At 46.5% G+C, this 24,623-nt stretch overlaps 1 protein-coding gene across 1 annotated transcript; it reads right to left on the reverse strand.

The window, feature by feature from the left end:
* Positions 1-1,470: 1,470 nt before the first annotated feature.
* CHRNB3 (cholinergic receptor nicotinic beta 3 subunit) lies at positions 1,471-10,572 on the reverse strand (the record flags this gene model as incomplete). Its single annotated transcript, XM_079548064.1, has 6 exons — positions 1,471-1,605; positions 2,927-3,809; positions 4,006-4,115; positions 7,582-7,626; positions 8,356-8,507; positions 10,530-10,572. The coding sequence occupies 6 exons, from the start codon at positions 10,570-10,572 to the stop codon at positions 1,471-1,473; spliced, it is 1,368 nt and encodes a 455-aa protein (XP_079404190.1).
* Positions 10,573-24,623: the final 14,051 nt, after the last annotated feature.

Consider the following 24,623-nt stretch of genomic DNA (forward strand, 5'->3'; position numbering starts at 1 on the left):
AACACAATTTTATTGATTATGTTTGCCCAAGTGAACTTCAGTGACAAAACAAGATGGGATGATCTGAACTTACAGAGTCTGGTGTGCACATGTCATACAACACAACAATACCTTTGGATATTTTAAACACCTTCTGACCTCCACCCTTAGAGAGAAAGTTTCAAGGTTAACTAAAGTTTTAGCAACAGGTTTACAGTTATGTTGCCAGAAATTGGATTTCCAAGCACTTGTTAGCCTCAAAAATGCCTACAAATTCTGAGAGAAGTTTTCAAAAGGATGTAATGATGGCAAAGCATTCTCCCAGGGAATGTAGAGGAGACCCTCACCTGTGCATTTTCTCTTCTAATAATGCAGAAGGATTCCATTTAAATGCGTCAAAGCAATGAAATTCTGAACTGACTGAGAAACATGGACAAGCCAACACCAAAGATGTACCCTTCTGGCAGCCAACACACCCCACAGCTCTTAGGAGAAAAACACTTCTGCACCAGTGACAAGCTTCATTTGCCACAGATGATCTTGTATCTCCTCCAACTGAGTTACTTCGGAAGATCTTTGTTGCCACTTGGAGCAGCATGGTTGTGGGCCTTCAGCAGATGTCCTCCAGGTGATCTTCCAGTCCTGTGAACATGCAGGTGTGGGAATCATAGTTTCCAAAAGTGGAGGAGCATGGGAAAAGCCCTCACTTGTTCAGCCTTTAATTATCTTCCAAAGCATGAGGCAAAAATGAATATTATACAGAATTATAATAATGCAACTTCCTGATGGCCAAGAGGAGAGAGAAAATGTGCATGCTGTAGAGGTTGGTAGTGGGTGGGCTGAGTTCTAAGTTCTGCCATGCTTGAGCTGGTCCTGAAGGTATGGCCACAGAGTAGAGGTTTTGGATATCCCATCTAAAAGTTGTTCACGCTTTTTTTCTAATGCACATGCTATACAATTGCCAGTTCTGACACATGTAGAAAGCTATCTGTAAAGACTTTGTGGTTTTCACTTGGTAATGTAGATAAACTGAATACTGACTTGCTACTGTGCACTGAGAACTGAGCACAATGTTGCTACTATACTCTAATTTCTTTAATTAAGTAGTATTTTAACTGACACATCTGTTCATTACACATAATGGTTGTGCCAGAACTACTATCCCCAAGTACAACTAATAATCCCGGCAATATAATATAAATAACAATATAATAATATTGTATTATAACCGAACTACTAGTAAAATACTTATAACTCATTTATGCATCCCCAATTCAATTTTGGATTCTGCTGTTCACCGAGCCCTTCTCCAGTCTCCACCAAGGTTGTAACAGTCAGAGCCACGTGCAGGAAGTAGTAACCAATGCCTGTTGCTAACATCACCTTCTCTTGCTCTTGCACTGCTTCCCATCCTGAAGAACAGAAACCAGTCTCAAAGGCACCACTATCCCACGTCATCGGGCTTGCTGTATGTTAGTGTGGGAGCATTTTCTACAAGGTGCTATTCAGCCACATCTGTAACGCAGGGGTGAAGATGAGAACTGAACCCACCACTGACACCACCAGGAATAACCACAGGAAGATCCGATCCAGGACTTGAGCTACAAATTTCCAGTCTTGGACAACCTGTGAAGGAGAGAGGAAAAGCAAATAGAAACAGCAAGGAGGCCAGTACATTGTTGGTATTACTAAACATATTTCAACTCCAAAAAACCTGCTTTTAAAAATCAGACTGCAGTGTGCCATAGCCTGAAACCAATATGGGTCAGCTTTTCAGCAGCCATACATGCCAGTCTCTCAAGACACCAGAGCATTTTCATGGTATAAGCACGTGATAATTAGACTTCTTTCAGGCTGTGCAAAAGATTTTAGCGAAGTGCATAGGTAAAAACTTACAGCTGACTGAAGCCTGCAGATGTCTTTACAATGATTTAGGTTTTCTTTTAGCATTTCCCTTGGAGGGCTAGGAGTTGGCTGTAGCAAAGCACTCTGACGCAGATGTTACTTGCGGTACAAGTGGTCCCACCAGCTTGTGTTTGCTTAAGTGCTCTGCTGGCTCATGCTGCATGCATTTAGGAGGGAAGCTCTGCATTGTGTGTACTGGCACAACCCTGAATAAATGGAAGCACTGTTTATAAAACAGATTCAAGAGACTTTTTTTTTTTTTTTTTTTTTTTTTAATAATTCAAGCCTCAAAGAGAAGACTTCAGTCACACTAAATGCTCACATACTGCACATTTGGTTTACTGTTCATCACCCTGTGATGTCATCAATAAAATTTAAACAAAGCCTTGGCCTTTGCTAGGAGGGTGCTAAGAGAACTTCTTCTCTTTACATGTGCTGCTGGTTGCCTTGCTTGGCTATCCTACCTTTATGTGAGGTGCACTGTTTATGGACACATTACTTAACTAACTTCTAAAATTTGCAATGTTAATAGCCAGGTGAATTGCTGGGAGGAGAAAGATGGAGGAGAAGAGTGTCTAAAATGAACTTCTGTTAGTGCAAGCCATGAAGGCCTCAGCTCAAAACAGGGCACATACACTACATAGAATAGATGGGAGGCCAAGACTGAGCCCTAGTGATTGCCACAAAACTTGCCCAGAACAGTTAAGACACAATTTCAGAGCATATGGCAACTCAGGTTTTCCAAATTTGTTTCTGTCCCCATCTTAACCAAGACCAGGTTATTCAAATACTCCTAAGACAGGAATTCCTCCAGGACAGCCAGCTTTGCCCCCCTTCCATCTGGGAAGAACAGAGAGTCCCACAACACAACACTGTTCTTGAAGTAACATGCTTTCACACACCCAGCAGGGAAAGCTCCCAAAACACGTGCAAGAGGAATGCAAGAGGAAGAAGCAGTCAGAAGGGCATGCAGAAAAGGAAAAACTTGGAAGTTACTGCTGACTAGGAGGCTGTGATGCCTCTTTGCCCTCCCTTCACCTACCTGCCTGATGAAGTGCTCCTTTTTGACATGCCTGGAAATGTACCGAATGGAATCAGCTGCCTTTTCCAAAAAGGCAATCACGATCTTCTCTCCATCTTTTGCTTGCTTGTGTTTCTGCTTTCCTGGGAGTTTTGATTTCAAGGTGGTTTCCTTTTCCTCAGTGTCTGAGAAAGAATAACGGTCTACATGTCCCTTCATGCAGAGCAGCCAAGGCAGCTTCTGGAGGAAGAGTCTTTTAACCCAGGGAGCCATGGGATGGTAGGTTGCTGAGGAGCGGTGGTGGACGTTGATAACAAAGACAGTCACAATGATAGAGAGGGTCACAAAAATCATGATGAACAGTAGATACTCACCAATCAGAGGGATGACTTTGGAAGAAGAAGGGATTATTTCCTCAATCACTAAAAGGAAAACAGTGAGGGAGACTAGAACTGAAGTGGACAATGAGAGCTTTTCTCCTTCATCTGAGGGCAGGTAAAACACTAGGACAGTTAGAAAAGACAATCCTAGGCAGGGAATTATTAAGAAAAGAGTGTAGAACAGTGGAAGGCGTCTCAACACAAAGGAGTAAGTGACAAATGGGTAAGAGTACAGCCCATCCTTCCTGTTGCCTTTCATACCTTTGGCATTTAAGATCTCCCACTCCCCATTATCAAAGAAGTCTTTCCTGTCTACATTTTCATCCACTAGAATCAAGTCCACCATACTGCCATCGTATGTCCATGACCCAAATTTCATGGAACAGTTCTGCCTGTCGAAGGGGAAGAAGGTTACGTCCATCGTGCAGGAGCTTTTGTAGCTGGCTGGTGGTGTCCAGGTCACCACTCCATTGTATTTCACTATGGCTTTGGTCATCAGGGACCCTTCAAAACGTCCATCAGCGCTGTGAGTCAGACAGAAAGAAACAGTACCAAGATCAGAGTGCCCCAGAGCTACACCATCACAGTCCCATGCAAGGAAAGCCAACATTCATACTGCCTACACAAGCAGCTCTCTAAGAGTGCACGCAAGCTCTATGATAGCTGGCAAGTCTCATCCGTGCTACAGCCTAAGCCTGGAGTAAGAAACATGCTACTCACTTTTCAAACAGAACAATGTCAGGAAGCCACAAGGACTCAGAAGGGACACGGATAGCAGTGATCCCACCATATTCCTCTGGACTCCAGGAGAGCTTGTGGTCCATCCATTCCTGCAAAGAATCAGCAGTTCTCTGCCTGCTCAGCCCCCAGCAGCCTCATTACTTCTCCTCCCCCCCCATCTGCCTTGTTGTTCTGTATTGTACAGCACTGAGGGAAGAGCTTGGCATATGATGAAGCAGCTGCAGAAGGGATGTCGTGCAGGCATGGCTGGAAGACATTAATCCCCATAAGCACTGCCCCTTCAGCCAGAGGTGAGCCTCGTAAAAAAGCCTATCCAGGCAGCCTTGAAGCGGGCGCTTGTGGAGAGTACTGTCTGTTTTCCTATAGATATTTCCCAGTGCTGGATGGGAGACAAAGATGACTTGAGCTATTTTGCGATTCAGTAATGGTAATGTCAGTGTGCAAGATCTTTTATAGAAGTGTCTACATTATGACATCTATCTCTATGTGCTTAATTACACTGTCCCTGCAATACAAATCGTTTCATGAGAAAGATTGGCATACCATTACAGGAAAATTAATATGATCATGTTGCAAAGAATTTGGTTACAATTCTGAAGATACATTTTTACGTTAAAAAAAAATGCAAAAAGCAAGAAGAGTCCTGGCCGTTTTCATCACATTGAACCGTTGTGTCTTGTTACCTGGAGAAAGCCTAGCAAAGTGGCACCAACAACCCAGAAATTGAGGTGCAGTGAAGAAGCATCTCTCTGTTCTCTTTCATGGTACGGTTTTTCAGCTGCTCACAAGAATGGAAGCAAGTGGAAACAAGATCTGCAGATTGTGGCTAATATCATGAAGCAAATAATGAAGCACTTTCCATCAATCTCCAACACTAGGACCTCCCCAGGGATCAGCTTTCCTACGTCAATTTCCTTCATAAGCTAAGGACAAACCTAGAAGCAATTTTCTTTGCTTCTTCTTCTATCATATAGCCTGCTCCTACTGCTTCATTTCCACCTGCCTTTCATAACCATACCCACTTGTTATTTCAGACCTTTACAGCAACCCAGAGTCTCAGCAGAGACCCAGGTGAGATGAGAGTGCCTTCCTCCTCCAGGTGCAAAGGAAAGATAGGGCCCAAGGTCATGCACGGATGCAAGGTTGGTAGAGCTCTCCTAAGCCTGGCAGAAGGCCTGGATTCTCTGTCTATCTGCAGCAATCCTCCCTCCCCCATCCCCTGCATTGATTTCTCTCCAAGCTAAAGTGCTCTTTCATGTCTGCAAGGCAAATAGTTGCGTGTCTCCTTACTAGAGCAGAAAATAAACTGCATGAAGAATTTGAAGATGAACAGTTTAAAATGGGAATCTCCCCATGGGCTATGCTGACTTGAACTGTAGCAGCAGATGTAAAGGGCCTTTTCCTCTCCGCTTCCTGCCTTCCCAGATTCCCCAGTATTCTCCCGTTCCACCAGCTCTGCCAAACTCCTGCCTCTGTGCTCAGGTTGTTAAGCCAGTGAAGCCAGGTCAAGAAACTTTGGGCCCAGGCTTAGCAATTAATTCTACAACTTGCCCAGCAACAGATAAATCTCAGCAACCACTGGAACTCCTTTGCACCTTCTACATTTGCCAGGAAGCCCACTTCAGTTTCCAGCATCTTTAGAACTTGGATTTGAGAGGAAAAAGAAAGAGAAATAAAAGAAGAAAATCCTTTCATCTGAGCTTTGCTCATCTAAGAAAAGCCAAGTTCATGCATAGGAATGATATCTCTGACTCCCCCTTCTCCTCCAAGGTGACTATCAGCCTTCCCTGACCTCCCCAGCTCCTGCAGAGTAAAGAACTCTGAGTCCTTGGAAAGATTTGGATGTTCTTCATTTTTCTCTAAACAAAACAAAAAGATATTTTAATGCTGCTTAGTTTTAGGCATCTTTTCTCAGCTGTTGTTCTTGCAATTTCTAACAGTATTCTAAGTATTGAATTGCATGTGAAACCAGCTCACATATACCTATGCGAATTCTAGATTCCTAGACTGTGATTCCTAGAATGGAACACCAGAGCCAGACCATGGGTATTTAGTGCTCAGCCCATCCTCCTGAGGATATCAGCATATGTGAAAACCAATGACCATGTCTCACTTATTTTCTGCTCTGCACATTCATGCACTTTGCACTTCCTTGATAGCCCATCTGAGAGTCCTCAGAATGCTCAGAAGAGGTTCTAGAAAGAATAGCACCCAGCAGGAGCCCAGTTCAGAAACCTGTGTGAACACCTCAGTGTTCAGTTATCCTAGGGAGCTGCCCTGGCTAAAATCTGAGCTTGGTTTCCAAACACCTGCAAGGGAACGGCATGTCTGCAGTGCAACTTCCTGGTCAGGTCTTTCTTTTATCTATGCTTTAATGCAGAGGGATCAGAAAAAATGGTTTCCTTCTTCTTCTCCTCATACCTGTGAGGCAAGGAGAAGATGGTGGCATTGCTCTAGCCCTGCAGCATGCTCAGAGGAACCTGCAGCAGAACCTAGTTTCCTACAGTGCGAATGGTGACACAGGCTCGAAATCAGGTCAGTGTTGTGAAGAAAAAGGTGTCACATGCCTGACCAGAATGTCTGACCAGAACTGCCCCAAATGCATTAATACATCTATGGAGATGTCACACAGCCAGAGGGATGAAGGCTGTCCCAGGGCACTGGAGTTTTTTTGTCCTGGATAGAGGAACTGGCCAGGGGAGAGGCCATCTTATTGCATAGTACCCATTCAGTATCCAGGATCCCACACCATCCCAGAGCTCAATCACTGCAGGGCTGTAGACATCAAACTGAGGAAACAAACTGAGCTGCACTTCTCCTCCACCAGCCCCAGCAGTCTGGGAACTATTCCTTACAGAATCATTCCGTGCAAGCCTTGGGTTTTGTGTCCTCTCCCTAAGATCATCTGACACATCTATAGATGCTCACATGGCTGAAAGACTTAAAATAATTGTCACAAGGTCAATAAACCAGAGCTATGTAATCTAAACCAAATACAATGTTCCTCAGGAGTGAAGGAGATCTAACAGTTCAGCTTGCGCTTTTCCTTCTCTTGTGTAAATTACTTCCAGAAGCAGGACAGACAGTTATGACTAATTTGCAGAAATCCCACAGATTTTAATCTGGGGGGTTTAACATGCTGACCCTTTTTTTTTCTCTTTACTTGTGCTGAAGAAGAAGACTGTCTTAGCTTGGTCAAGGGACAGAGTGCTCAGATGACCTCTAAGTCTGAGATAGGATAGTCCCTCAGCGCACAGGCAGCATCCTTGAACAACTGTCACAGTTCCAGGAGATGTTGCTTCCCTAGAATATAGATGGCTTGGGATAGCTGGGATGCAGTCCAGAAAGAGGGTACCTTGCATCCTGAAAGCTCAATATCTGCCTCTACTCCTCTTTGGGCACTGGCTGAATGGAGAGGAGAACTTCAGGCAGGGCTATGTGGCACTGAGTTTGTCATGGATGGTGAATGGCAGAGTGGCAGGCTGCAGCGGCCTCTCATCCAAAGCACTCAGCAGCCTTGCAGTGGATGGGAAGGTCTGAGGCCATCTGATTTACCTGTTTCAGCCACACGTTGGTTGTCATCAGCTGGTTCTTCTCATCCTAGGGCAACACAAGGTAGAGAGGCCTGCAATACCAGGACAGCCAGAGAAGACAACCCCCACATATGATCCAGTAGGACCTATCTTAGCCCCCATGGAATCAGGTGCTGAGGCACAAGGAGATGACAGGTCTAGGACAGAAAGCAGGGCGGCTCACATCCCCAGGCTGCCCAACCTGAGGTGAGTCTGGGCAGGGAGAAGACAAAGCTTGTAAAGAAAGCACAAAAGGAGAACTTGTCCTCTGCAGCAAGAGGAGCACTGCTGCCATCTGGCACCCTCTGGCCCTCCCATCCTGTGCAAACCCCACCATGCACTGCACAGACGGAGAGGAAAGGGACAGTGAGCTCACGCGTAGGTTGTCTGGTTCACCCCAGGCCCCCGCTGTGTGGCTGAGTCACCTGCTGGTTTTGGCCTGGATAGACCTTGCCTGGGGCTAGCAATACCCAGCCCTGTACCTTGCTATCCTGCAAGGCCCAGGGACAGCCTCTGATGTGACAAGGCTTTAATGACAGGAGCTGCAGGCAGGAGGGGGCCTTCAGCTTTACTGGAGATGAAGGAGCCCCAGGGCAGCTGGAGGTCCTACCCTGGCACCACACCAGGTGGTGCTTTGTTGCTTGACCAGTGGATGCTGTGTCAGGAGCCAAGGCCATCAGCACAACTGGCATCACAGCAAGGCACAGGGCTCTCCACAGGAGAAGCAATGCTTTATTGAGCCTGACACAGCGCTTACCACATCCACAAGCTGTGATATCTTTAACCCAAAGAGGACTTTGATGGTGTCATTGGAGTTTTCCACAGGGCGGACCCATTTCTGATAGCCTTGAAATAAGTGTCTCAAGAGCGCATCCTCATTCTCCACAACTGAACCAAGGGCAGCCACATCTGGAAGAGAGAAGGACGTGCAGGAGGTATGGGATGTCACAGCCCAAGGAGATCAATCATCCTGGCTAACAACACTCCAGGTTCTCCAACTACCTGCGCGTTACTGTGGAGAGATGAAGTTATGGGGAGATGGTGGTTGCTGTGGGGTTATTCCTGGCTGATAGACAGAAAGAACAGCAATAAACTATGGACATTTCAGGTCCATGGATTTTCACTTGCTCTCCTTCTGGAGCCAGGCTCTTATCAGTGGTACCACTGACAGGACATAAAGCAATGGGGACAAACATGAACACAGCATGATCCTTCTGTGCTATGCAGGTGATGGAGCACTGCCACAGAGGTGGCATCCACTCTTCACAGAGGTGATGGAGTCTCCTTAGAGCATTCCAAAAGTCATCTGGATATGGGCCTGGGCACGCTGCTATGGACGTTCCTGCTGAATAAGGATTGGGCCAGGTCCCTGCCAATCCCACTCACGCTGTGATTCTGTTTATATGACCTTTTTGGAATAGAAACTTCCCACCCAAGCATATTAATGTGGATTGCATGATTTTCTTGCCACAGGGCCTGTAAACCAAATGAGAGTGACCCCTACACAGCTCTGAGTAATAAACCCTTTTCTTGAGTTTAGCAAAAAGAGCAAACCACAGGGAGAAATAATAATAATAATAATTGAGTTCTCTCTGACAGTGAGAGAGGAAAGGCTACAGCACCAGGGGAGCAAAAACCGAAAGGTGTTCAGCTGGCAGCAGGAGGCAATGCATTCAGTGCTGGGTCTGCACCTGCAAGGCCTGGGACTCCCCCAGCACTGCCCTGCACATAGAAGGGGAGGGCAGCTCAGAACTGATACCTCCCACCTCTCCTCAACAGCAATCCCACTGACACTCTGCCTCTTCCTTGGCACGCATGCTGCACCAAAAGGTGAGCACGATCTCACCTTGGTTCAGAGTTCCCAGAGGAAAAAGAATCTTGTACTGTCCTTGTGCCAGGACAGCTGCACTGTCAGCCACAGTTCTGCCCTGCTGCTGCCTCACTTCCACCACACATGCCTTGCCAGCCCCATTGTGCACAGGGAGTCTGTACCCCCTTTGCCAGCCCAAGAGCACAGTGGCTTCTGCCCCTTCCAAACAGCTGAGGAGGGACAGCCCTGCAGCATCAAGCCCAGCATCCCCACTGGAGTGACAGCTGGAGGCAAACACTCCTGGGAGGTGTTGTGGAGAAGAGCAGAAAGAACAAGACTGGAGCTCTTATAAGGCAGACTAAATACATGCAGGGGAACAGTTTAAGAGTACAAGTTTTTAATGAGAAGGAAAATGTACCTGGGGAAAAAATAGCCGAGGAGCTCTTTTGATCACCTGTGATGATTAAGTTAGATAAAGCTTCAGAGAAAACACTGAACAAAGCAATGCTGCCTTTGGAAGAACTGAAACATGGGCAGTAGCCTAGATTTCCTGAGTTTATCACACAGAATAGAGAGAGGGCAAAACTTCTGGAGCTCCGTATTAGGTTGTCACAAAGACAAGTAACTGAGAATCATCTGCCCCCATGCTTCTGCTCCTATGCCAGAAGCCCCCTGCCTTGCTGCAGTTCATACTGGTGGCAGCTTGTCAGAGGAACAGGAACGGGGAGGGCTGGTCAGGGGCTCTGCCACACAGACACGCACCCCCTGAGAAAGGCTGGCAGGGCACCTCATCAGCTCATCTGGGGCATCTCACTGTGCTCCCCATGATGGAGGTCTGCCCGGAACAGCAGTGAGGGCAAAGCCTTGGCTCCTTGCTTAACTCCTAACTGTGACACCCCCCCCCCCTCCCGTGCACCATAAATCTTAAAGCTCTATTGCTACTGAGGTTGCAGTGCAAAGTCAGCAGCTGATACAGCGCTGCCTTGCTGCTCTGGCAGTGCTAGATGAGGACAAAAAGAAGCCGTATCTGCCTCTTCCCAGCAAAGAGCAGCTAACTCTGTGTCAGAAAAAAATCTGGAACATCTGTAGTTCAGTTTGGAAGAAGCAGAAATTGCTCTTACCTGAATGGCTCCAACACAGCACACAGAGCAACAGACACAGCATGGGCATGGCTGTAGCTTTTCCTTTAAATATATTCCTTTCTTTTCATAGGCAAGTTGATCTCATCCTAGAAGGGGGCTAAAACAATCTGGTTAAAACCTAAGGCAGACAGCCGAGCCTGAAAGGCAAGCAGGCACTTTTTGAGCCTCATCTTGCATCATTATGACGCTCCGTGAAGCACACTTCATTGATTTTCCATCAGCTGTCACATCCCGTAAGCCTAAAGCAGGGCTCTGGGTCCTAAGCTCTGGCTGATGTGCTTGGGATGGAATTCGGGTGGCTACAGCCACCGCTGTCTGGGATTCAATGTGAGGCAAAGTGTTTAAGGGGGAGAAATGCATTTTGTGATACTGCCAATTACTGTTGGGAAAAAACAACAACAACAACAAAACCAGAACCACACCAGGCTGCAAATCAGCCCCCAAAACACACCAAATGCCTGACAGATTGTTTGCTCCAGCTGTATCTGTAGGTCTGACAAATCTGGTGGCCTCCCTTGAGAGCTGACTTAGTTTATTCATTTTTCGTAGTATAATGGCTATTTAAAAAAAAAAAAAGGGGGCGTAGGGGGATGGGACAAAACATTATAGGTGGTAAGACTGGCGATTTCTGACTGTGTCTCATCACACACACAGGGCAGCACAGAAGTGCTCACAGGGAGCCAACACAGCTGTGGGTGCACACTGCCGCTGGCCCCATGTGTGGCAACAGCAGCAATGCCCTGGGCTAAGCTTCCTTTAGAGCATGCTGTAAATCTCTGGGTTCATCTCCTGCACCTCTACTCACTTCACCATCTCTGCCTGCAGAAAGGCTTTTTTTTTTTCCCCTGGAAATTTTCAAGTTCAAGAGAGAGCAGTGCAAAATTACTTTAGTTTGCATCCAGACTTTTGCATCCATTCTGCTCCAACAGATGCTTTCCATCTCTGTGCTGGCACAGTTTTCCTATATGCTCTCCACAAACAAAATGGTTCCTATTTGCATATCCTTAGAGACTGTCCTCATGCTCTAACGCACATTCATAACCCAGAGGAGTTTCCTTGCTTGCTGCCTTTTGTATGGGAAGTGTGCTTTTCCAGCAAGGTACAGATTTTGGTGCTGTCACAGTCTTAATTCATATTTGCCTCATCTGAGGCCCGTATAGAGGACTGATAACTAGCACTGTAACCTCACCATGTTTTTTAGCTTCCTCTAGTGAAAAAGAAGCTGTGTCAACACAGTTCAGTCATGTTGCTGCTACTGGAATGAGCTGCCCAGAGAACCTGTGGATGCCCCACCCCGGAGGCATTCAGGGCCAGGCTGGATCAGGCTGGGCAGCCTCAGCTGGTAGGTGGCAACCCTGCCCATGGCATGAGGTTGGGGCTGGGTGGCTTTGAGGTCCCTTCCAACACAAGCCATTCTAGTATTTCAGAATTCTACAATACCAGAAACTTTCTTTTTGTCTCACCTCGTCTTTTTCTGTCTCACCTCCTGATTCCTGCTGCCATGGGCTTATCTGTATCTCCTAGGCAGATCCTACAGCAAATTGGTGGGTTTACTTTTCTATCTTCAAACCTTACAAAGAAAATCTGCAGGCCCTCTGTTAGTGTAGTGGACCTGCCTTGTTCACTTTGCAGGGCTGATCTTAGTCACAGGATGGGACTGAATCTGGCACTTCTCTGTTGGACGCTGCTGTACTGCAGGATGGAGAGATGCTTGTCTTCAGTGCAGGCCAAGAAGCCCATGCTTGCAGGTAGTGCAGATAACCTACTAACTGGCTTTTTAGACGTTTACATGGACGCTGTTGGAGGGAAAGACCGTGTTTGCTTTACCATTGCCTCCACACACTGATCAGGTTGAGCAAGAGACAGGGACCTCTCCTGTCTGATCTTTGGCTGCCAGCGTTGTCTGACAACCAGAGGAGGGCACTGGGAAATAATTTGCTGCATTTTCTCGTGTTTGCTTGGTGATGGTGCCTCCCGTTTACAAGCCTTCATCCAGCTGTCCTCTCCAACACTTTCTGAAAGGGAAGGAACGTGTGAATATTCCATCCCTGAGATGACGAAATTTCTTTAACACCGGGATGAAACTTGAACCTTCTCAACGGTTCACCTTTACTCTCCCACAGGTGTCAGGGAACCTGTCCCTAACATCGGGTACGGCTGAAGACTCCAACACCGCGAAGCTGGAGCGGCAGAGCAGCGCGTATATCTGCACTGCCTGGCAGGCTGCCCAGCATCCCTATCCTTTCCCGCAGCGTCCCAGCACGACGGCCCCTTCCCCGCTTCCTGCCCCCGCACCAGGACGCGACTCTTCCCCTCGGGCCCCTGTCCCCTCCCGCTCCGCTCTTTGCTCCCTCCGTTTCGCGCCGCTCCAGCTCCGCTCCCAGGCGGGACGCGGCAGCGCAGCACGCGGGCACGGCCTCTGCACGGCGTTTATTGGGCCTGCTGCGAGAGAGCAGCGCGGTGGCTTGAAAGCTGACTCCTAGCGCGATGGGCTTGTAGCTGCAGCATTGCATAAGCGTGCCCCAAGCTAAGTAACAGCTCTGAAAGCATGCACGAATCTTGCGCTTCTGCTTGGACCGGCTTGTGGCAGCAACTGGAGCTTGCCTCGAGAGATGTGACCACAGCAAGCAGCAGCAGGAGGTCTGTTGTGAAGAGCTGATGGCAGCCCGTAGTGGGTGCTGCCAGAACTGTATCAGGATGGGAGCTTCAGCCATGGCCAGGCTCTGCGAGCACGGGATGAGAAGAGGTATTTCAGTGCTAGATCTCCTCGGAGCTTTCCTACCATGCTGAGCTCGCACCTGCCTTCCTTCCCACTTCCACCACACTGATGCAGATGGAGACGTGAGCAGGTTGCGAGCCCCTGAGTCCTCTGACAGCATACAGCCCACGTAGCTGCCTCACATCCATTTCCCTCTGAGAGCACTGCACAGTTCCGTTGGGACTGGACACATGGAGGGAGATGGAGCACCGCTGGGATGCTGGCAGGTTCATCACCACTGTGTGCACTTCAACCTTCCCGATGGATGGGGCTTCACTCTTAGCATCAGATGCTTTTTTCCTCTTTTTCACTTCTAACTGCACAGTGAGGCTTTGTTTGGGGTATGGCCCCTTGTCTTTGGGCTTCGAAGTCCATTTCAGCACTCCGGTGACACTGCATATGTCTGAAATTTGAAAATTTTCACAAAAGTTTTGTTTGAGTTGACAACTGTAGGCTAGGACCAGGTTCTGCTCTGACTTTTTCTCAGCTGGTCTTTCAATTTTATCAAGCTCTTCTGTGCTTTGGTGCTCTCCCCCTGCAGCCTGAATTTTACCTGCAGCATTCTGGACTTGCTGTTCAGATGTCACAGCTGGGAGAATCTCAAAGGCAAGTAAATTGTCTTCATGGTTCACAGCTTTAATGGGTGTGAGATAAACCTCTGGACTGTACACAGCTGCCCCAGGAATAACATCAGAGCTTGGACTGCGCCTGTCCCTGCAACAACCTGATGGACTCTCAATTTTGATGGTAGCAGCTGGCATATGGGAGATTTCCTCACACCACATGTTGCACTCCAGGCTGCCAGGCACTCCAAGCACTGACGTAACTCCCTCCTCTTCTTTGTTTTTTCCATCCAGCGCAACCTTTTTATCTCTTAAGCAATTGTAAAACCCTAGAGGCAATGCCTGCCGCGTCCTATGGCTTCGATAAGCTGCCTGAATCTTGACAGCAGCTTTGTTCATTTCATCCAGCTCCCTTCGAACTTGGTATCCTCTCCATGCTGCCTGAATCTTTACAGAGGCTTTGTTCATTTCTTCCAGCCCTCTTCGAACTTGGTAGCCTCTCCATGCTGCCTGTATGATGGTAGCTGATTGAACTCGATTTTGGAGCTGCTGCTGTGCTTTGCTTTGCTGTATCTGATGCAGCACACTGGGAGGTTCCCTTGAAGACAGCACAATGAAACCAAGTGCTTCACCAGAAGGTAGAAAGCCCTGGTGGAGATGAATATGGATTGGCCCAACAGCTCTGCTCCTGTCTGTGGTTGAGGGCATTTGCTCATGATGATCTCCAGAGTTAAGAGACATGCCTGTTTTGTAGATCCACATCTACACAGGTGATTCACAAGGAGACTCCTTCTTAGCTTTAGAAATGTATCTCAGTGAAGTCAGACAGTAATTCTCCAGCTGTCTAAAAGATGAAGCTGCAGTTTTTGCTATAAGTGCTTGGAGGCTTGTGTTCTTTTATCTCTTGCTTTATTGTGTTACTGGATGGTGTGCTGGAGCTTGAGGCTTTTTGTTTTCCTTATCTTTCAATAAAAACAAATGTAGTTGTTGCACATTTTCCTCTCCTGCTGCATGCCTCTTACTGGCTGCTTGGATTATATTATTTTCCATAGTCTACAAATTCCCCATCATGTGTATTTGCAGCATGTGTATCAGGACTTACGTTTCTGTGAAGAAAACAAAAAGTTGAATATTCTGTACTTAAGTCTGCAAGCACACAATAACTTTATCAGATTGTGCTTCGTGAACACAAGCATTCAGTCTCAAGTTTTAGTACATTATTATTTGTTCTACCATTCAGAGCTTCAGTAAAACATTTTCATTTTTCTAAAGCTACTATTTTCAAAGACTAAGCAGCATCAGCACCAGAAGTGCATGCTCTGTGTGTCACAGAGCAGCAGGACAGGTGCCTGTGCCTCTTTCAGAAACAGAGTGGAAAGGACAAGAGAAATAAATACAAAGAACAAACAAGTGTTGAATCCCTTCTTGGGGGCAAAGGTGTTGGCACTCTGGTTGATTCAGATTGTTCTGACCATTTCCCTTCATGTTGAGAGCTCTTCAGAAGCTTTCCATGCCAATCACTCATCAGCACACGTGTGAATACAGTACAATCACCTTACCTGGGCACTGTATTTCTGAAATTTTACGTGCCTGGCTTTCTAGGTGACCAGTGAATGAGAATGTATCTGCTTCTAAAGTGCTGCAAAGGGAAAAGAAGCTTGCCACACCTAGAAACACTCAGATTCCAAAGAGTGCCCAGTGGCCAGGTCCATTTAAGCTTGGAGCCACTGGAAATGTCAAGAAACTTCAAGCCAGGACCTAGGCTGTTTACCTATCTTCTGACCAAGAGGTGCCTGGTGTTCGAAGTACCCATCTTCTTCATGATATCGGATGCTTGCAGTTCTTGATTAGTAAGAAGTTCTGGGCCCTGGGCTGATAGTATCCTGCATCTTTTGCAGAATGTGGCGTAACAAAATTCTCCTCCATACTGAGGTTCTACTTGTTTACAGTCAAGAATTTTGAAAAGTGGGAATTTCCACATAAGAGTCAGGACTTTGTTGAAAGTTGCTAGCTCCTATGAATTGCATGCATTTTTCTTTGAATCATTCCTGGTTAAAATGCAGAACCTTCTCTGGTAGCATCAAATAAACTGACCAGGCTTCATTTCTGTTACAGTATTATACCCTAGCCAGGACCATAAATCCAGCTTCTCCATGGCAAACTGTGTGGCAGGAGTTCGTGAGTGTTTATTTAACACCTCCTCCTAACTCGCTCCTGTCATTTCACAGCAGAGATCAGTTCAGCCCATTGCTGTTCTGAAGCTTATCTCATGGTTTGAGCTGGTATGGGAACATTTTTGCTTGCCATGATGAGTCAGTCTGATTTGGGTTAATGTCAAATTTACAAAGAATAAGGTGTATTCCATCGAGAGATCCCATAAAATTAAATGGAAATGTTCACAGGTAGGAAACGAAGGGACAGGATATGCAGAGCCATAGTTAAGAGCATCTGTTTGAGATTCCATTTTAGCTGGTTTGTTATCAGGTTCCCAACTTAGAAGGATAAATGCAGATCCAGAAGCCATTTTTCATTCACAATAACATCTAGAATTTTCTATCTTTAATAACTTATAGCAGAAAGCCACTAGTCCCTGTTCAAAAAGGACTATGCTCACAAAACTCAGCCTACACTACTGCAAGGTATTTGTTCAATACATTAAAGTGTTTCCCACTTGTGTTCATGAGTACACAGAAGCAAAACCCAGTTAAACTCCCAAGTGACACAGATGAAAGGACAGATTTTCAGTGACATTTTTTCAGTTGTCTTTGATTTTCATAAGAGGTGTCTGATAGTACTGAGTATGAAAGAAATAAGTAGACAAGCACGCATTGGTAGCCTGTGTCTACAGCAGCAGTTCTGAGCAATATGATTAGCAATATGATTAGCTTGGAAGTATGCTAACATTCTGCTGTATTTAGCCAAAGCAGTGAATACGAGCACCAAATGACTACAGTCGCACCTTACTATAAAGAGTTGCTTATAAAGTACATAAAAACAAGAGCTGTTTCCCAGAGCAGCCTTACCGGCGCGCCTGTGACTATCCAGGGGAGTTAACCTCATTAACGATACGGTATCTAATGCCTGGCTCCGCCCAGCACAACAAAAGCTGTAGGGAGTACCCGGGTGCGCGGCGCTGTGTGCTCTCGTAGGAGGAGCCCGCCGCTGGGCCACGCCAAGCGCTCCGCACGCTGCTGGGAGGGCCGTGCTAGGAACGGGCCTGCCCTGCGGGGCGGTGGCGGTGGGCAGGGCACGGGCTCTGGCTGGCAGGACGAGTGGCAGGCTACAGTTTGCATGGCTCCTCGGAGGGTCTGCGGAACAAATGCCACCATCCTAAGCTCTGCCAGGGCCCCAGAATGCCTTTTCGCTACCTCAGCCCTAAGTAAACAAACCCAGCTGCTGTCAGCACTGTCTGACAGCACTCGTCACCCACGTTGGTCCTCACTGGGGCAACTCCTTATGCTAACTTTCAGTGTGGCACGCCTGTCTGAGGCCACCATCAGCAGGGAAACACAGACTGCAGGAGCTCTCCACAGGGGCACTTCAGATTTCAGTTCCACTGTGGGCAGTGAGGTGGACCACTTGGCTGCAAATGCTGCCAAACACAGGTGAACAGTCCTTACTGGTGAAGGGGCTGTTACCTTACCTTGATCTCCCTGCAGCAGGTCCTCACACCGTGGTAGAACCGATCCCCTTGTGAGATCATGAGCAAACACTCACTACGTCACAGCTGGCTCCAGAGCTTAATAGCAGGGAATGATACAGCTGTGCCTTTTTCAGACAGTGATGCTGCCTGGTACTCTCTCTTCTACGTGGGCTGACGAGAAAAAACATGGTGGGATGTCCAGTGACACTGATGGGAAGAACCATAGAGGGGTTTCCAATGGCACAATTCTCAGTGACACATACAAAAAATCCCAGACCTATGGATATTCGTAGTCAGACTTTTGTCATTTCTGCACTGATTTCTTCATGAGGAAAGCCATGCCCCTGCTGAACATACTGCCCGGAAGTCTCTTAGCTCCTTTGAGGACCAGGGGATGCACCTGAGCTCACTGCTCTGCCTGCACATGACAGACGTTTTTGTTTGCAGATCTGGCAGTCACATGTGGGACGTGAGCCAGAGTAGAATAAAACTAAATCAAAATCAACTGAAAGGAAGGAGAGTAAAATCCACTGGAGTAATAATTAATCTTCTTCAGTACTTGGGCCAAACATCCATTTACTCAAAGCAGTTCTCAGCCAAGACATTTTCACATCCTGCATGTTATGCAGAATGCAATAGTATCAGTTAACAGCATGTAGTGATAGACTGTTGTCTCACATCCCAAAAATCCTGTAGCTCTCCACAGCTGTAATTGAGCAGTCACATGTCTTGTTGCTATGTTCAGAAGCAAAAAAGAAGGAAAGACAGATGTAGTAGACACAGATGCTTAAGTTCTGACAGTATTAATAGAACAGAATAAACAAATCTTGGTAGGAGAGGATAGCAATCTAGCAGAGGAGCAAGGCAATGCAGACAAGAAAAAAAAGGAGTTGATGTATAGGACAAGAGATAATGGACTTACATTGTGCCGGGGGGGGGTTCAGATTGGGTATTAAGAAAAACTCAGAAAGTGTGGTGAGGCATTGGCACAGGCTGCACAGGAGGTATACAAGAGCTATGCAGAGGTGGCACTGAGGGATGTGATTGGTGGGCAACATCGGTAGTGGCTAGACAATTGGACTAGATGATCTTAGAGGCCATTTTCAACCTCAGTGATTGTATGACTGTATGATTTGTGATTATGAAAAGTTCCTAATTTTTTAGTAGGGAAATCCTTTTAATGGAGAGGTCTTTCAGTGGTGAGATTCTGAGATTCTTTGGTGGGCAAAGAAGTCTTACTTCAGACGTACCACATAGATGATGACTTGAGTAGGCAGCATATACACAAGACTTTGTGGAGACTGTGCTGTGAAAAAGAAGCAAGACCACTGCCATCTACTGCATGTAGAAGCTTTTGACTCAGGGAGTAAAATGTGTCGATGGAGGCTAGTTTTGTTCTGATACAGGAATCTACTTTGTCATACAGGACTGAGAACAGCACAGAAAGCACCATTCATAGGCAGCAGTTTAATTATATATTATCTGTCAGAGTTGTTGACCTGGCATACCATTAATCAAAAAATTTAAGTTATAACAAGCTCACTAGATAGGAGGTAAACCCAAGATGGTAAAACCAGGAGGTAAATGTCAGTACCGATGGACATTTAATGTTGACACTGCAATATTTATTATGACAGCATCATCAACTTCCCTGGATATTTGTGTTTAAAAATATTTTTTATATATACATATATATGCATACACATGTTCATACACATACATATATACATGTAAGTATATAAAAAGCTACCCCCAGGAAATCTCTTTTTGTCAGCTAATGGCAGAATCAAAGAAAGATAATTTCACTCATGCTACAACAGTGGTTTGTACTTGTGTTTTATGGACTACTTGTAAATACCAAGAGTTCCTCAAGTGAATACCTTCACTTTGGGAAACAAACATTTGTCCTATTACCCACAGTCAAACCATTTTCCTGCTGTAGAGCAGATCCTGCTCGGTTTCCCAACATGCTGGACACATCAGCTATGAGCAATTGCTCCTAGAGTCCGTTGGATAAACAGACACCATGAAATCACTCCATAAAGCACTATGACAGCTCAGGAACACTTGAGACAAGATTGCATGTACAGATCTAGCTTAAAATTTTAGAAAGATAAATATTTGCCAGTGAGTTTACATAGCATACTCTGCTAAGAACAAAAGCCTCCACTGTGGTGTCTGACAGCCATGTTGGGAACAGTTCAGGCTCCCCTCAGATTTCCTTTGCATGCAGGTTGCCATGAACCTGACAGCACCGACATCAGTGACAGTGAATGACAGAAGAAGAGAGAGAAGGAAGAAGTGGAGCACTAGTCTGAGCTGGCTCACTGGGTATCCTGTAGCCTCCTTCTCCACATAACCAGTTACTGTGGTTTTTGCCAGAAACCTGAGATGCAGACAGAAGCCTTGGGATTTCTCAAGCCCAGAGCAAGGTCACTTCCTCTCTCACACAGAAGTGTCACCTCTGAAAATTCTTTCTTTTCTGAGCCATGGATCCAGACTGTAAAGCACCTGAAGCCAATAGAGAGCTCAGTTCTTCCTGCAGAGGATGTGCAAGGAGACAGTGTGACTGATTGACAGATATCTGGCAGCAAAAGATGGCTTGGAGGAGATGTGAAGGATTGACAAACATACGGAAGAATGGGAAGAATAACCACAAACTTTTGCAGGGAAAGCTGGAAAGATCTCAACACAAGGGGAACTGGATGGCAACCTTTGTTTCAGGTACGCAGCTGTGCCACTGGGTCCTCAAATTGCCTAAGCAGCCTTCATAGAACTACACAGCTCACAAAATGCACTTTGAGGAGGGCAGCTATCCTGAGCTAGTTTTAACTCACTTATTCCTTCCTGGAGAACAGGAGCATCCAGGATCAACTGTTTCAGAGCTCAGTGATATTGACAGTCCTCACAGGCCTAGCAAAGTTCGTATCTACCTCCAGCAGCATCAAGAGCTAAAAAAAAAAGAAAGAAAAGAGAAATAAAAAGAAAAAAGAATTGAAAAGAAGGGGGAAGAAAAAGGCTGAGGGGTGGGAGGAAGGACTGATTACAGGAGAAATTCTGTTGCCAGAACAGACTGTACCTCTATTTAGAGAAATCCTCCTCTTCGGCCTCATAGTACTGGACAACTAGTAATTACCATCCTTAGTGAACACAACATTTACCTGAGGCCTAAGTCAGCCATTAGACCAACTTCATCAACAAAATCTCGGCACACCAGCCATAGCATAGGATGGCAAAGGCTGGAAGAGACCCATTGAGCTCTCTCATGGCCAGTGTTGCTACCCACAAGATCTACCCACAGGATCAGCCATCTCTCAGCATGCCTTAAAGTGACATTACTACTTATATTATTGGGTTGCTTTTATGAGGAAATTTTAAAGGAAGTATCTGAAGAAAAAGCTCACTGAGCACAGCAACAAGTACAAAAACTGGGGGAGGTCATGGAAGTAACAGTGCTGAAAGTTAAGAAGCAGCTGAAATAAAGTACTCACTGCAGCCAAAGAAGAGGATTTCTTCTCATCCCCTGCTCCCAGGCCCTTTTGAATGTCAGATCCAATACTGCACACCTTCCTCTGTCTCCCCACCCCAACCCAAGAATGCTGCTTAGTGAGAGCAGAAGGCTGCAGCCAGCACCAGACTGAAAGGATGCAGACAGAAAGGATGGTGATGTGAACACACACTGTGATCAAAAGAGGGGTGGCACTCCAATCACGAGATTACTGGAGAGTGAAAGGCAGGGATATCTCACAGAGAAAGTGAAAATCATCCACTAAATGGCCACAAGTGCTAGCATGTGGCTAGTGCTTTAAACTTCTTTTCCTTGTCACTTTCTGAATTTGATCTTTTTTGAGTTTATTTTAAGCATCAAAAGTAACAACAGCAAGATTCATGAATACTGAGGGAAAAAATCAGCATCTAAACAAGGAAACTACTCTATAAAAAGATTTTTTTTAAATGTAAATCTAGTTTTGGCAAAGTCCTGGGAAAAGAAGATAGAGAACAGTTAAAAATCTAACACACCATTTGCTTTTTATTTTTAATTAACAAATGTACACAAAAGGATGCATTAGCAATTTGTTCATTTTAAGTATGTGAAATAGCAGGGAAAGTAGATAGACAGCATGAGTGAGGTCAGAAGTATTGAGACTGGCTCTAATCATTTCACAGAATCACAGAATTGTAGGGGTTGGAAGGGACCTCCAGAGATCATCGAGTTCAACCCCCCTGCCAAAGCAGGTTCCCTACAGCAGGTCGCACAGGTAGGCATCCAGGCAGGTCTTGAACATCTCCAGAGAAGGAGACTCCACCACCTCCCTGGGCAGCCTGTTCCAGTGCTCCGTCACCTCACTGTAAAGAAGTTCTTGTGCACATTTGTGCAGAACTTCCTATGCTGCAGTTTCCAGCCGTTTCCCCTTGTCCTGTCTCCACTCACCACTGAAAAGAGCCCGGCCTCACCATTCTGCCCCCCACACCTTAGATATTTACAGACCTGGATCAGGTCCCCTCTCAGTCTTCTTTTCTCAAGGCTGAACAGACCCAGTTCACTCAGCCTTTCCTCATAGGAGAGATGCTCCAGGCCCTTCACCATCTTTGTGGCCCTCCGCTGGACTCTTTCCAAGAGATCCCTGTCTTTTTTGTACTGGGGAGCCCAGAACTGGACGCAGTACTCCAGATGAGGCCTCACCAGGGCAGAGTAGAGGGGGAGGATCACCTCCCTCGACCTGCTGGCCACGCTCTTTTTAATGCATCCCAGGTGCAATCTCTGCTCGTTTCTCGCAGAGAGTTACACCACCCGTCTGTCTCCCTCTCGCAGTCTCTAATGGATCTTAACCTCTCCACCTCCTCCCTAAGCTCCACCACAAGGCTGAGCAGCTCATCCACCTGCTCGCACCTCACGCAGGTGCCATCCCTCCCATCGTCCCCTGGCAGCAGCAGACTCAGGCACTCCCTGCAGCCAGAGACTTGAGCTGCCACAGTTCTGGGCAGTCCCTCCATCTGGGTCGCCACAGTCTTCTTGGAGCAAGCCCGCCGTCTGCTAGAGACCATGTTTGATCTTATTTGATCTTACAGTCTCCGGGTCAGCGAGTGGCAGAGCGGTCACCTGAGCAAGGACAAGAACGCTGATGTGTCCTGTTAAAAGATCCACCTCCCACACCAGTTAGCAGTGGGCAGCAACACCCTTTTTTCACCAGGCATGTTAGGAGCTCCCTCCCACCCTCCCGGGGGCTGCTTATACCCTCACAGGGAAAGGGTCAAGGTTAATCACAGAGATAAGAGTGAGCGGTGCCTGCTCCACCCCTGCTGTCTCAGCAGCCCGCCCACCAGCTGCCAGCTGCTGCCACCCCCAGCACCGGCACTGTGCTTTTGCTGGTTCAAAACAGCCCTAAAAAGAGCTTTTAGACGGTCTTTCTTGCTTTCTCTTTCCTTGCTACCCTGCCCTGAAGCTGGTCTCCGCAGCAAATTTCAAATTGTCATGCTAATGGATAATAAGGGAAGTTTTTAAACCATCATGAAAAAGGCTTGATTAACATTGGAGCTAGATTTCACACCACATAGAAGCTTGACACAGAGAAAACTCATCCTCCTCATGTCTGTTTAATTCTGTGAATTTCAGCTGTGAAAGCTACAATACAGTCAGTATGATGTCATTCTCTGACTTTGAATGGGTGCATTGACTCAGTAAATTATTTGACAATAAGTGCAAACTGTGGCACTACTTCGTCATGCTAAATTAATTTTTGAAACTCTTAATAAGGCTGAAGGAAAGACAGCAGCATTGGAGATATTAAAAACCAGTCTAGCACCAAGCAACTCCCAAAGTCCAAATCCACTGCTGCCCAATGGTGGACTTTGGGGGAATTAAAAAAAGGGAGGGGTGGATAGAAAGAAAATTGTAGTATGGTATAATGAAAGTAGCAAATGTCCAGTACTCCAGAGGAAAAAAAAAACCTTCATTCCTGAAGCTACACACATTTTGAGATAATAGAATCATAGAATCGCTAAGGTTGGAAAAGATGCCTAAGATCATCTAGTGCAACCATCCACCTACCATCAGTGTTGCCCACTAAACTATGTCCTTCAGTGCCACATCCACAGTTCTTGAACACTTCCACGGACAGTGACTCCACCACTTCCTTGGGCAGCCCGTGCCACTGCATCACCACTCTTTCTGAAAATAAGTTTTTCCTAATATCCAACCTGAATCTCTCCTGGCAGTACGTGAGGCTATTCCTGTCTATCCTACCTAGAAGAGGCTGTCCCCCATCTCACTACAATCTCCTTTCAGGCAGTTGTAGAGAGCAGTAAGGTCTCCTCTGAGCCTCCTCTTCTCCAGACTGAACAATCCCAGTTCCTACAGCCACTCCCCATAAGACCTGTGCTCCAGACCCCTCATAGCTTCGCTGCTCTCCTCTGAACAACCTCCAGGGCCTCAACGTTTTTTTGTAGTAAGGAGTCTAAAACTGAACACAGTGCAGCCTCACCAGAGCTGAATACAGGGAAACAATCACTTCCCTGCTCCTGCTGGCTGCACTGTTTCTGATACAAGTCAGGAAGCCACTGGCCTTCTTGGCCACCTGAGCACGCAACTGGCTCACATACAGCCAAGTGCCGATCAACACCCCCTGGTCCTTCCTTTTCCTCCAAACAGTCTTCCAGCCAGTCTTACAGAGTGTGCTCTCAATCCCCTCATTCAGGCCATCAATCAAGGTACTGAACAGAACAGGCCCCAGTACCAACCCCTGGGGAACACAACTCCTGACCAATCACCATTTGGATTTAACTCCATTCACCACCATTCTTAGAGCTCGGCCAACCAGCCAGTTCATTACCCAGCAAAGAATGTACATGTCTAAACCACGAGCTGCCAGCTTCTGCAGGAGAACATTGTGGGAGACAGCGTCAGCAGCTTTGCTGAAGTCTAGGTAGACTATGACAACAGCCTTTCCACTGTCCACCAAGCAGGTCATCTGGTCACAGAGATCAGATTGGTCAAGCAGGCCTTTCATGAGCCCATGCTGGCTGAAATGTGCATCAATCACAGACAAGGACAACGTTCTACCCTTACAGTGCTTATGAGAGTGGCATATTCCAGTATACTGGGAACTGCA

The sequence above is a fragment of the Tetrao urogallus genome (genome assembly GCF_951394365.1).
Source record: "Tetrao urogallus genome assembly, chromosome: Z".
NCBI lineage: Eukaryota > Metazoa > Chordata > Aves > Galliformes > Phasianidae > Tetrao > Tetrao urogallus.